We start from the raw sequence: 11,970 nt of genomic DNA on the forward strand, positions 1-11,970 counted from the left end.
TGTATTGGGATGGAAATATTCTATATCTGCTGTCCAGTAAGGTAGCCACTAGTCACCTGTGGCTGGTGAGCACCTGAAATGTGGCTCCTGTGAATGAAGAACTGAATGTTTTCATTGACAGCTCCCCTGTGGTTACCAGCTACCATACTGGGGCAGCATAACGCATCAGTCACAGAGCTCTACATTCAAGTTATTTTTATCAAATATATTTTTATCAAATTTCTCAATGGAACTTGAAGAAACATTGTAAATCAACTATACTTTAATTATAATAATAATAAAATTACTTCTCAGTTGTATGTATTTGGTTTTGTTCTACAGAGGAAGAGCGCGACAAAGTATTACAAACTGTTGTTTGTGTAGGTTGATAGTTTTTTTTTAAAGGACTTCAGAAAACAAGGCAGAGCATAAGTAGAGCAATTACTACTTCCAAATAATTCAAACAGAATCAAACTTTGATTATAGGCTTGGTCAAATCAATGCTAAACAGCCTTGCTAAGAAAACTATTCAACTGATTTATCTACTACACTTTTCACTAACTTGTCAAATATGCCGTTTTAAATCTTTATTTGTAATGATAAAAGTAATACACATTCAGTGGAACAAATTCCAATCATCTCCAGGTATATAAAGTAAAAAGGAGACATCCACCACACCATCCTGACCAGAATTCCCATCTCCTACAATAGTTACTGCCAGAAATGCAGAGAATTTCTGCTGACCTGTTTTGAGCACATTTAGAAATCAAAAGATTTTTTCAGGTTAAAATGATGGCTTTGGATCTTTGTTAGGTATAAACAGCATGGGAATTCACATTACTGTAGCAAATGTCAGGTACAGATTCACCAGGAACTGTTTGAGGGAACACTTGGGGACCATAGCCAAAAATGCCGGAAAATGATAAAGGGGTTTTTCTTGCGGGAGTAGGACTAGAAGAAAAATCATGCGGTGGTGCTGACAGAGGTCTAAAGGAACATGGACACTGAAAGGCAGAACTCTTTACAGAACACAATTTGAGGAATGGAAAGATGATTTTTAAAAATATCTAAGACTTTGTAACAAACCCAAATTGTTCCCATGATTTTATCCTTTGACATGACGTTCATTTCTCAGACTTTTCTCAGGCTTTATAGTGAGTCATTTAAAGCATCTGGCTAAGTTAAGCACCTCTACTTACGGCGGAGGCCACAGATGGCTGGCTGGGACTTCTTGTGTCTTGCAGTGTTTGCAGATTTTTACTTCACACTGTAGTTCCCAACTAACATAACCCATATATCTATGGCCTGGACATAATTTGTGTACATATGGATTATACATATGTACTCTTATAGTACCTAAATATAAAAACCACAGTATGAAGTTTTATCCTTGTAAAATCAGAAAACTGGCAGTATCTTGCCAAACTCCCACATGGCAACAATTCAGTCAGGGCCCAGCAGTTCTCCACGTTGCCCAAAGCCTCAGCAGTCCGGTCTTCGTCAGCTGTATCCCCACCTGACCTTTCAGATCCTGCCCCAGCATCCTTGCACATCACTCTCGGCATGTTTGAAGGACGAGGGGTCAGGGTGTCAAAGGGGAAAGGCCTGGTTGATATCCTGGGCAAGCTCCAAACAGCAGCTATTTTGAGTTCTAGCCAACACTCTGGACCTTTGGTCATGTTTTCTTTCCCCAATAAAACAAAAACATTTTATGTCAGAGAGAAGAACAACTCCTACAATCTAACATGAAACCTACTTAATTTAATCTGGACTGGGGATCAGGAAACCTGAATGGATAAGGGTGGTGAAGCTGCCCTATGTCCCTTATCAAATGGGAAAAATACTGTTTTAGGTCACAGCAACATGAGATACAAATTTCAGGAAAATGAAAATGCTGTTTGTGATTTAATTTGAACATTGAAACTTGCGTGTCTTTTGGGCATTTTTTGGAACTTGATTTGTTTTGTGTGCCCAGTAATCATCTGACAATAGATGACTGTTGTCTGTTCACCTGGTCATTGCTTGCTCCTGTGCTATTAAGCAGAACAGCAGGAGCTGTCCCGTCTATGCTTGTACTTTCAGCAGGGACTTGACCACATTAACCAGTTCATGAAACTCTGTGTTCTGAAAATGGCCTCGGTCAGTGAAGCTGTACAATTTGGCTTCCAACCTGTCAGCCACTTCTTGTTGTTCCTTCCAAGGAAGGAAAGGATCATCGGTGGAGCCGAACTGCACAATGTGAGGGCAGTTGGCTTTGATCTTCTCCCACTGCCAGGGGCGGCTGAAGTATCCTGCGAGGAAGACATACAACCCGTGAGCGTGGATCATCCCCACCCGAGCCATTCTAGGGAGACCATGGCAGAGACACTGACTCAGAGCCTACGTGTGAGTCAGAAGCCCTGCTTTGGTTTTCAAATCTGTAGGGTCTGATACGGTAGCTACTAGTGAGGTGAGAGGATATGGCTCAAAAACGGGGCCCTAGGGTTCAGTTCCACACTATGGATTAGAAGGTGGTCTACCACCTCTCCAAGTCCTAACTTCTGTCTAAAGATGAGGGGTAATGGAGTTCCCACTGTGGCTCAGCAGTGACGAACCCAACTAGTATCTATGAGGATATGGGTCTGATTCCTGGCCTCACTCAGTGGGTTAAGGATCCAGTGTTGCTGTGAGCAGTAGCGTAGGTACATATGCGGCTCGGATCCTTTGTTGCTGTGGCTGTGGTGTAGACTGGCAGCTGCAGCTCTGATTCAACCCCCAGCCTGGGAACTTCCATATGCAACCCTAAAAAGCAAAAAATGTATATAAAATAAAATAAAAATTAGTAAATACAGATGAGTGGTAAGTATTTCTCACATGCTATTAGGTTTGTTAGTCTGCTGGAAGACAGTGCTGTTTTATTACCCAAGCCCGCGGCCCCTGGATCTGGAAAAAGGGCTCTCCCAGGGTTTCTGCCTTCAGACTCACCACTCGCACGCTCGTTCTCATCCCCCAGGTCGGATGTGTAGGCAGACACTAACACAATAGCATACACTCGGTGGGTTTCTGCATACCTGGAGAGAGAGAAATGTAGTCAGCTGATGTTTAGGTCAAATTTGATGACCAGAAAGTCAGTAAGCCACCTAAAAACTCATGTGATGTAGCTTACAGAAAGCACATGTACAAGCAGCTGAGGTAAGTATATAAAAGAGCGAGGAGCCTGCAGAACCACAAGCCCTGTGGTTCATCACGTCAACAGGGCTACCTGAGTCTCCAGTCTTTTTTTTTTTTTTTTGTCTCTTTAGGGCCGCACCCACAGTGGATGGAGGTTCCCAGGCTAGGGATAGAATCAGAAATGCAGCTGCCGGCCTACACCACAGCCACTGCAATGCCAGATCCAAGCTACATCTTCGACCTACACCACAGCTCACAGCAACACCGGATCCTTAACCCACTGAGTGAGGCCAGGGACTGAACCTATGTCCTCATAGATACTAGTCAGATTTGTTTCTGCTGAGACGTGACAGGAACTCCACCACTCATTTTTCAATGTAGTCTAAATCTCTGTCGTTCTTTCTGAATGAACATAGAATGTGTATCATTCTCTTTGATGTGTGCATTGATCTGCGTTTAGAACATGTCTGCATACTTGGTTGGCTTACATGTAGGTCCCAGGTTCAGTCTCAGCCCAGAGGATTTGATTCAGGAGTGAGGCCTGGGAATCTACATTTTAAGGCATGATGCCTCCTCCGACCCAGGGGACAGATGCAAGTGACTGTACCATCCCAGAACTGTGCCTCTTTTATGCACTCTCCACACTGCACTGTTACTTGTTTGTGTTGTATTTTATCTGCCTCCTCTAAGGGCATCCCTTAAGGGCAGGTCTGAGCTTTGATTTTTGTGACCCCGGCACCTGGTACAGTGTCCAGCAAGTAGACACTTGGATAACTGTGTAGACAGTTCCCTTGCTCAGCAAAAACCAAGCTAAGGAAGGACATACAATAGCAGCGGTTCCAGGAGCCTTTGTGCCAGGCAAGACCGGGGTTGGTGTTCTACTCCCAGGTCTAAACTTCTCCCCAACCTTTGGTTTTGAAAAATTTCAAAATACAGAAAAGAAAGAAGAACAAGCACCTAGATTCACTAATTTTGCTATATGTCACCTTGAAATACTTCAGCATGTATCCCCTAAGAACAAGGCCATTCTCTTGTGTAACTACAGTACCATTATTACGCCTAATAAATTTAACATTGGGACAGTAATATTACCTGTATTCATTTTCCCAGTTGTATCAAGAAGGTTCTATGACATGGCTTTTCAACCCTAGAGCCAATCAAAGATCATGCATTTGGTTTCATGACTCTTCAGTCACTTCAAAATGTTTTGTTTTAGTTCCCACTGTGGTGCAGTGGAAATGAATCCAACTAGTATCCATGAGAATGCGGGTTCGATCCCTGGCCTCATTCAGTGGGTTAAGGATCCAGTGTTGCCATGAGCTATGGTTTCAGATCACAAACATGGCTCAGATCTCTCGCTGCTGTGGCTGTGGTGCAGGCCAGCGGCTATAGCTCTGATTAGACCCCCAGCCTGGGAACTTCCATATGCCACGGGTGCGGCCCTAGAAGGCAAAATAAGTAAATAAATAAGTAAAAATAAATTTTTTGTTTTAAATGACATTTTTAAGAGTTTTAGGCCAGTTCTCTTGTACTTTGTCCTGTAAACTGACTTTGTTTCCTTGGTCAGACTGAGGCAATGTTGCATCCTGACCACTCCTTCACCAGGGGCACATGCCAATTGGTCCCATTGCTGGTGAGACTGTCAGAAGACTTAAGTGACACCCTCAGATTCCTCACTGTAAAGACACAATCTCCCCTGTGTGATGAATAAGTAATCTGTGGGGCGATCCTGTCAATAATATCCTGTTCCCTTACAATCTTACACCCCATGGTTTTGGCATCTAGTGTTCTCCTGGCCCACCTTAACTTTATTTATTTTTATTTTTTATTATTTATGTAGTTGTTTGTTTTTGCTTTTTAGGGCCACACCCATGGCATATGGAGGTGCTCAGGCTAGGGGTCCAATCAGAGCTACAGCTGACGGCCTACACCATAGCAACATCAGATCTGAGCCTTGTCTGCAACCTTCACCACAGCTCATGGCAATGCCGGATCCTTAACCCACTGAGCAAGGCCAGGGATTGAACCCACAATCTCATGGTTCCTAGTCGGATTCATTTCTGCTGTGCCATGACAGGAAGTCCTCACCTTAACTTTAGAAGTTAATTTTTAGAAGGTTGCTGACAATCCTGCACAATAAATTTCAGGAGTCTTTAAAAGAAGGAACATTGTTACTAGCCAGTGGCCTGAGAAAAATTCAGTTGGCCCCGAGCTGGTAAAGTTTTCAGCATAAAGGGATTTCTTCATTTTCCAGACAGCCCCTGGCAGCTAACGAACACATTCTGTAGGTCCATGTCGGAAAGCATTATTCTCGTGGCTGAAAAGCTATGGAATTTGGCAAGATTGCTCTGACAAGCAATTCATACGACATCCAGAGGGACTGCTTGGGACAAGAGGCTACACGGAAACTATAATCGTTTGTCATCCAGCCTAGCAAATAAGGAAGAAACCCAACCCAACAGGCTTATTCAGCCAGCTAAATCCTCACCCTCTAGGGCTTATAAGCCTAAAGGGAGAGACGTGATTTTATTTATTTATTTATTTTTTTGGCAGCACCCATGGCATGTGTAAGTTCCCAGGTCCAGAGGTCGAACCTGAGCCACAGCAGTGATCCAAGCTGCTGCAGTGACAACACCAGGTTCTTAACCTACTGTCCCACAAGGGAACTCCCAGAGAGATGTAATGTTCTAATGGAAGCAGCAGGGACCTTTCCATGAAGCCTGAGGACTGGGGGCTGAGGCTGGGACAGCACCTGCCATATGCCAGACACTCTGCCTGGCATGGGGGTTTCAGCGTCAGAGTGAATGAAGTCCCACCCTCATGGAGCTTACACTCAATTGGCAGGAGACAGGCAGGAAATAAATAGAATGTTGGATGGTAAAAAGATCTATAGCTTATAAGATATAAAGGGATAAGATCCAATGGGGCGAGGCTGCTGTTTCAGATGGAGTGATTACAGAAGGTCTCACTGGAAGAGGACATGGAGCAGAGACTTAAAGAAGAGAAAGCCACGCAGGTATCTAGGGACAGAGTCCCAGGCATAACAACAACGAGCACAGGCTTAAGGAAGGTACATGTTGGGGAACTTCACGGAAGTCTGGAACCCAGACAGGGAGCAGTGAAGAGGAGATGGGACAGATGAGTGGGGGCCCTGAAGGCGGAGAATTTCTTCTGAGGGTGATGGGAAGCTGATGTGGTTTAGAGGCATTTATGTTTTTAAAGGATCCTCTGTACCCTAATAAAAGCAAAAACGTTCTTAATCCGCTCACCAAACCAGGAAGGAATTAGAACAGATTACATTACCACTGTTGAGGTCAGCACTGTTTCCTCTGCAGTGGAAACTTAAGATATGCCCAAGGTATTCTGCAAGCAAGCATGGCTGGAGCCCACAGGGCAGGTGACAACTGAACAAGTATCGCACCTCATGGCCGCAATGGCCCCGGAACTGTGGCCTATAATGATGGTCTCCTCATCACAGCGCAGCTCCGTCTCCATGAAAGGCAGCCAGATGCTCTCTCGGGCTGTGACTCAGGTTCAGAGGAAAGAAAGAGCCTGTCACTCGATAGGGACAGTCTTAGTCTAATGATGCCCTACCTTTCCAGCAGAGGACGACTCAGCGGGTCAGGACTTTTCAAACTGCAGGACCACAATAGGAGATGGGGCTGTTTTAACAGAGCCAGGGTTTTTTTTGTTTGTTTGTTTTTTGGTCTTTTGTTTTTTTAGGCCTCACCTGCAGCATATAGAGGTTCCCAGGCTAAGGGTCTAACCAGAGCTGTTGCTGCCAGCCTACGCCAGAGCACAGCAACGCCAGATCCAAGCCATGTCTGCGACCTACATACACCACAGCTCATGGCAACACCGGATCCTTAACCCAATGAGCAAGGCCAGGGATCAAACCCACAACCTCGTGGTTCCAGTTGGATTCGTTTCTGCTGTGCTATAATGGGAACTCCAACAGAGCCAGTTTCCTGTACTGCTGTTTGAAAGACTCAAATCTATAGTTTTGGTAAAGAGTTTTGTTTTTACTTTTTTTTTTTACCATGTTTTTGTAAGAAAGTACTAAAGAATAATAAGATATAACTCTGAAGCTCTAATGCAAAACTTTCCAAAATCTCTTGACAATACTGTCTCTCAAGTTCACGTCCATCCTTTCTTTCCAAAAAGGAAATTACTGAGACAAGTCATAAGCTTATTCAGAACAAAAGTGGCAGTGTTACATTTTTTAAATATTAGGATCTCATTGAGATGCTATAAAGTTTTTGTCATACCTCTGCCTCGAGACATCCAGAAATTCTAATTGAAAATATTTGACTTTGGAGTTCCCGTCGTGGCGCAGTGGTTAACGAATCCAACTAGGAACCATGAGGATGCAGGTTTAGTCCCTGCCCTTGCTCAGTGGGTTAACGATCCGGCGTTGCCGTGAGCTGTGGTGTAGGTTGCAGACGCGGCTCGGATCCAGCGTTGCTGTGGCTCTGGCGTAGGCCGGTGGCTGCAGCTCCGATTCAACCCCTAGCCTGGGAACCTCCATATGCCATGGGAGCGGCCCAAGAAATAGCAAAAAAAGACAACAACAACAACAAAAAAAATTGACTTGAAGAAGGGAAGATCAAGTTGCTTCCAAAGCTGAAAATTAAATTTCACTGAGCCCAAGCACTCTTCTTGATCCTTACTCAAATTTTCTATAGTGTTTTGGTTTGCATCCTCCTCTCCCAGATACTTGCCATCCTTCACTCTGAGGTCTGTATTCCCTTTGGCTTCTCTACTAAGATATTCTTCTTCTCTACCCAGAAAATGGCAAGATCAAAACCCAACATATGGAGGATTTTTAAAAACACGTTTAAAAAACTTACTTGGGTCAGGCATGTTTTTAGCCAAACACTGGAAACCAGGTATCTATGATATGAGGAGGGGAAAAAAAAGCTATAATAAAGAGCTTAATAACAACTAATACATTGCTAATAAGAAATGTGACACCTGATAACGATCTTTATCAGTTTAGTAAGTATCTGCTTCTATTATGAAATAAAGTGGATTAAGTGCTATAGGATTACATATGAGTAACAATCCTGCCTCATAAGCTCCATCTGTTTGTAGTTCTCTATCCAGCCAGCTCTGCAGATCTCTACATATTTATTATCACCCCTGGCATATACCTATAGGGAGAGAATGAATGAACAGGTTCTAGACAAACTGACCTGGAGCCAATCAGACTGTGCTCCAGGGAGTAGGTAAAATGTGGTACAGAAACATGATACACAAAGCTGGAGATCCCATCCTCCTGGACAGCTCCAGCCCCAACCTTTTGGTTTGTAGCTCTGGCCATGGCTCTCAGCCACAAGCCTGGGATTTTATACTAGAGACCCACTCTGGAGCTCTAGAGGGTTGGCAACTCAGAAAGCAGTCTTATTGCCTGATTAAGGAAGAGGGTTTTAAAAAAAAAAAAATCAAGATGCACAAGACACTCTACAGTAAGAAGCCATTTTTATAGTGCTCACAAAGAAGCCAAACTTAACAATACATTGCTTAAAGCATACATACATAGGTTGCAAAAGTTCATTAATTTCTAGAAGAGGAGCAAATGAAAAAAATTTCCAATGGCAAGGAAATGGGATGGGGGGAGCATTCCAAGGTGGTTTTGAAGGTATTGGTACTGTTCTAGATTTCAGTTTGTTTATGGATTATCAGGTCTTCATTACATTCTGCTTCATAATGCACAGAAATATCTGATACACCCTTAGTACATATTAATATTACGCACTGAAATTTTTAAAAATCCTAGGAAGGTAGCAAAGAAGATAGATGTGGAATTATCTCGAAGTTCCATATCTGAACCCGTAGGAAATACGGGGAGGGGGCTCGGCTCCAGTTTAAGAGGTGGTGCCTGGTACTCTGAGCCCTCGCAGAAGGCTTCCAGGCAGTTTTAGCAACCGCAATACCGACTGCTAGTTGTAGAATTAAAGACAGGGGAGCAGGAACAGGAATGAAAACACACAGGGCTTTGCAGAAGGGGGCCGGTGTAAGGAGGGGACACACGTGCCAACTTCAGTCCTCCGGCCCCTCCAGCTCCAGGCTAACCTCCCTGGCGCAGCGAGATGCGTCTCCTACCTGCTCCAGCCTCTTCTTCACCCAGCCATACCAGCCGTGAGTGGCCACATCGCCACCACCGTTGCCTGGGACAATCACCGCCTTGCTGGGCGAAGCCATGAGCGCAGCGGACCAGCGCGCCGGGAGCCTGGGCTGCGTCCCGGGAAGGCTGACCCGTGGCCTTCTGGGAATTGTAGTTCCAGGTTGCTAGAGCGCATTTATGTATGCTCTGATCCTTTACCGCACACCGCGGTCATGGGCAGACTTTGCCAGTTTCCGTCAGACGTAAATAACCTTTCACTTGCATCTTACTGGCGTCCTCATTTCCTCCCCTTATTTACGACGAGTTGTGATATGCACAGGGTGTGTTATCTCTTTACTAGAATTACTGATCTTCCTATAGAAAAGTGTGTTTTAGACCCAAAGAAGCAAAACACAACCCATTGTATTAATTGAGGACTTCTGGAATCCTTACGATTTTTCCTTCTGATTTCAAAACAGTCCTTTTTTTTTTTTTTTTTTTTTTTTTTTTTTTTTTTGTCTTTTCTAGGGCCGCTACCGGCGGCATATGGAGGTTCCCAGGCTAGGGGTCGAATCAGAGATGTAGTCACCGGTCTAAACGCCAGGGCCACAGCAGCTTGGGATCCGAGCCGCGCTTGCAACCTACACCACAGCTCGCGGCAACGCCGGATCCTTAATCCACTGAGCGAGGCCAGGGATTGAACCCATAACCTCATGGTTCCTAGTCGGATTCATTAACCACTGCACCACGACGGGAACTCCTCAAAACAGTTCTTAATGGAATAATCAATACCACCCATGGTTGTTATCCTCATTGCTTTAAAGGCTGTTCTTTGGGAGTTCCTTTCGAGGCTCAGCGGAAACGAATCTGACTAACATCCATAAGCACGCAGGTTTGATCTCTGGCCTCGCTCAGTGGGTTAAGAATCTGGCGCTGCCCTGAGCGTGGTGTAGGTCACAGCTGCCCCTGGGATCCTAAGTTGCTGTGGTGTAGGCCAGCGGCTACAGTTCCAATTGGAACCCTAGCCTGGGAACCTCCATATGCCAAGGGTGTGACCCTAAAGAAACTAAAAAAAAAATCAAGGCTGTCCTTTTTTTTTTTCTCTCTTTTGGCCACACCCATGTTACACATAAGTTCCTGGATCAAGACTCGAACCTGCCCACAGCAGCAATCCAAGCCTTGGCAGTGACAATGCTGGATCCTTAACTAGCATTGTGCCAGAGGAGAACTCCTAAATACTATCCTTTTAAATAATATCACCATTGGTGTAGGGCACATGAATAACATTTTTACCTAAACCAATTTAGAGATTGGGGAAACTGAGGTACCAATGAAATTATTTACCTATTGTGGAAGAAAATAAGCAATAACTAATCTACAATAGGAATAGAAAAGAGTTTTATTTGAGCCAAACTGAGGATTATACAAATTCCCATTGAGGCTTAATGGTGAAAATTCCAACTAGTATCCATGAGGATTCGGGTTCCATCCCTGGTCTTGTTCAGTGGGTTAAGGATCCAGTGTTACCATGAGCTACAGTGTAGGTTGTAGACTTGGCTTGGATGTGGCATTGCTGTCACTGTGGCTGTGGCATAGGCCAGCGGCTGCAGCTCCAATTCAACCCCTAGCCTGGGAACTTCCATATGCCAAGGGTTCGGCCCTAAAAAACAAACAAACAAACAAACAGCAAACTGAGGACTATAACCCAGAAACCAGCCTCTCAGCCCAGAGGAATTGTTCGGGAGAAGCATGGTTTTCAGCAGTTTTATGTCTTGTCAGAACAGAGAACATCAAACAAGTCAGGGATCCATTTCTTCAAAGTTCAAAAAAAAAAAAAAACAAAAAAACAGATCAGCACTTTATACAGCATATATACAGTCAGTATGGCCTTGGCATCTGGGGAGTCTCATCGTAGAAGAAGTACCAGCATTGGTGCCCTAGGAAGGGAGACATTTCATCTTTTTTGTGGGGGGGATAGGGGAGACCCACGGCATGTGGAAGTTTCTGGGCCAGGGATCAAACCTGAGCCACAGAAATGACAGCTCAGGATCTTTAACTGCTGGGCCACCACGGAACTTCTGAGGTGTCTCATGATGTGTTGTCTAAGCTATGTGAAGCTTGGAGTGTGTGCAATTCTCGAGAACAATTTTAAACAAGTTTCGTCAGTAAAGGCAGGTTACAGGATGTGATTAAGCAAGCTACAGTTGAAAGGATCTAACTGATGGCTGTCCTTGGTTTCATTCTTACTTACAGGGTGGTCAGCACTTCTTTTAAGAAGGAGGAAGAGGGGACAAAGGCCTGGACTCTCACCATTCTCAGACTGTTTATATCAAAAATTATTTCAGAGATAATACAGTTATACCTAAGTCCATCTTACTTTCTTTTCTAATTTTTATCTCTTGGGCAGGCATTTTCTGAGCTTGTGATTATCAGAGAAGAAATCACTTGGTTTCCAAACTGAAGTATTAACATTGCTCTGAATTTTTAAAAATCTGAAAATGTTCATTTATGTCTAAACAGACTTTGTAACATTCCAAGAGCTGCTCTCAAGAACTTGCCGAGGCAGTTTTAGTCTTTCTAAGGGATGCAGCCACTCTGCTCCAAGGCCCTTCTTCTGAATAATATTCTTCTGCCTGAAGTTTTGTTTTTAGGAACGGTAAGCAGGTTGTATCTTAACTCTTCACACTCATTGTCCAAGCATCCTCCCCTCTTCTCTGGTTATTTTTCTATTCCTT

The 11,970-nt window shown here is 44.1% G+C and overlaps 1 protein-coding gene across 1 annotated transcript; it reads right to left on the reverse strand.

The window, feature by feature from the left end:
• Positions 250-9,389, reverse strand: RBBP9 (RB binding protein 9, serine hydrolase). The gene is made up of 5 exons (XM_003483900.4): positions 9,235-9,389; positions 7,980-8,022; positions 6,551-6,656; positions 2,944-3,029; positions 250-2,270 (listed from the first exon to the last, which is right to left on the reverse strand). Exons 1-5 carry the CDS (start codon positions 9,331-9,333, stop codon positions 2,044-2,046), a joined length of 561 nt encoding a protein of 186 aa, XP_003483948.1. The 5' UTR covers positions 9,334-9,389; the 3' UTR covers positions 250-2,043.

The sequence above is a fragment of the Sus scrofa genome, chromosome 17 (assembly GCF_000003025.6).
Source record: "Sus scrofa isolate TJ Tabasco breed Duroc chromosome 17, Sscrofa11.1, whole genome shotgun sequence".
NCBI classification, from domain to species: Eukaryota; Metazoa; Chordata; class Mammalia; order Artiodactyla; family Suidae; genus Sus; species Sus scrofa.

Coding starts and splice junctions, on each gene's coding strand:
- RBBP9 (XM_003483900.4), bottom strand. CDS start 9,333: ATGGCTTCGCCCAGCAAGGCGGTGATTGTCCCAGGCAACGGTGGTGGC. Junction 3,030..6,550: donor GGGGCCATTGCGGCCATGAG/GTGCGATACTTG, acceptor CTCTCTCTCCAG/GTATGCAGAAACCCACCGAG. Junction 2,271..2,943: donor TGAGAACGAGCGTGCGAGTG/GTGAGTCTGAAG, acceptor TCTTCCTCGCAG/GATACTTCAGCCGCCCCTGG.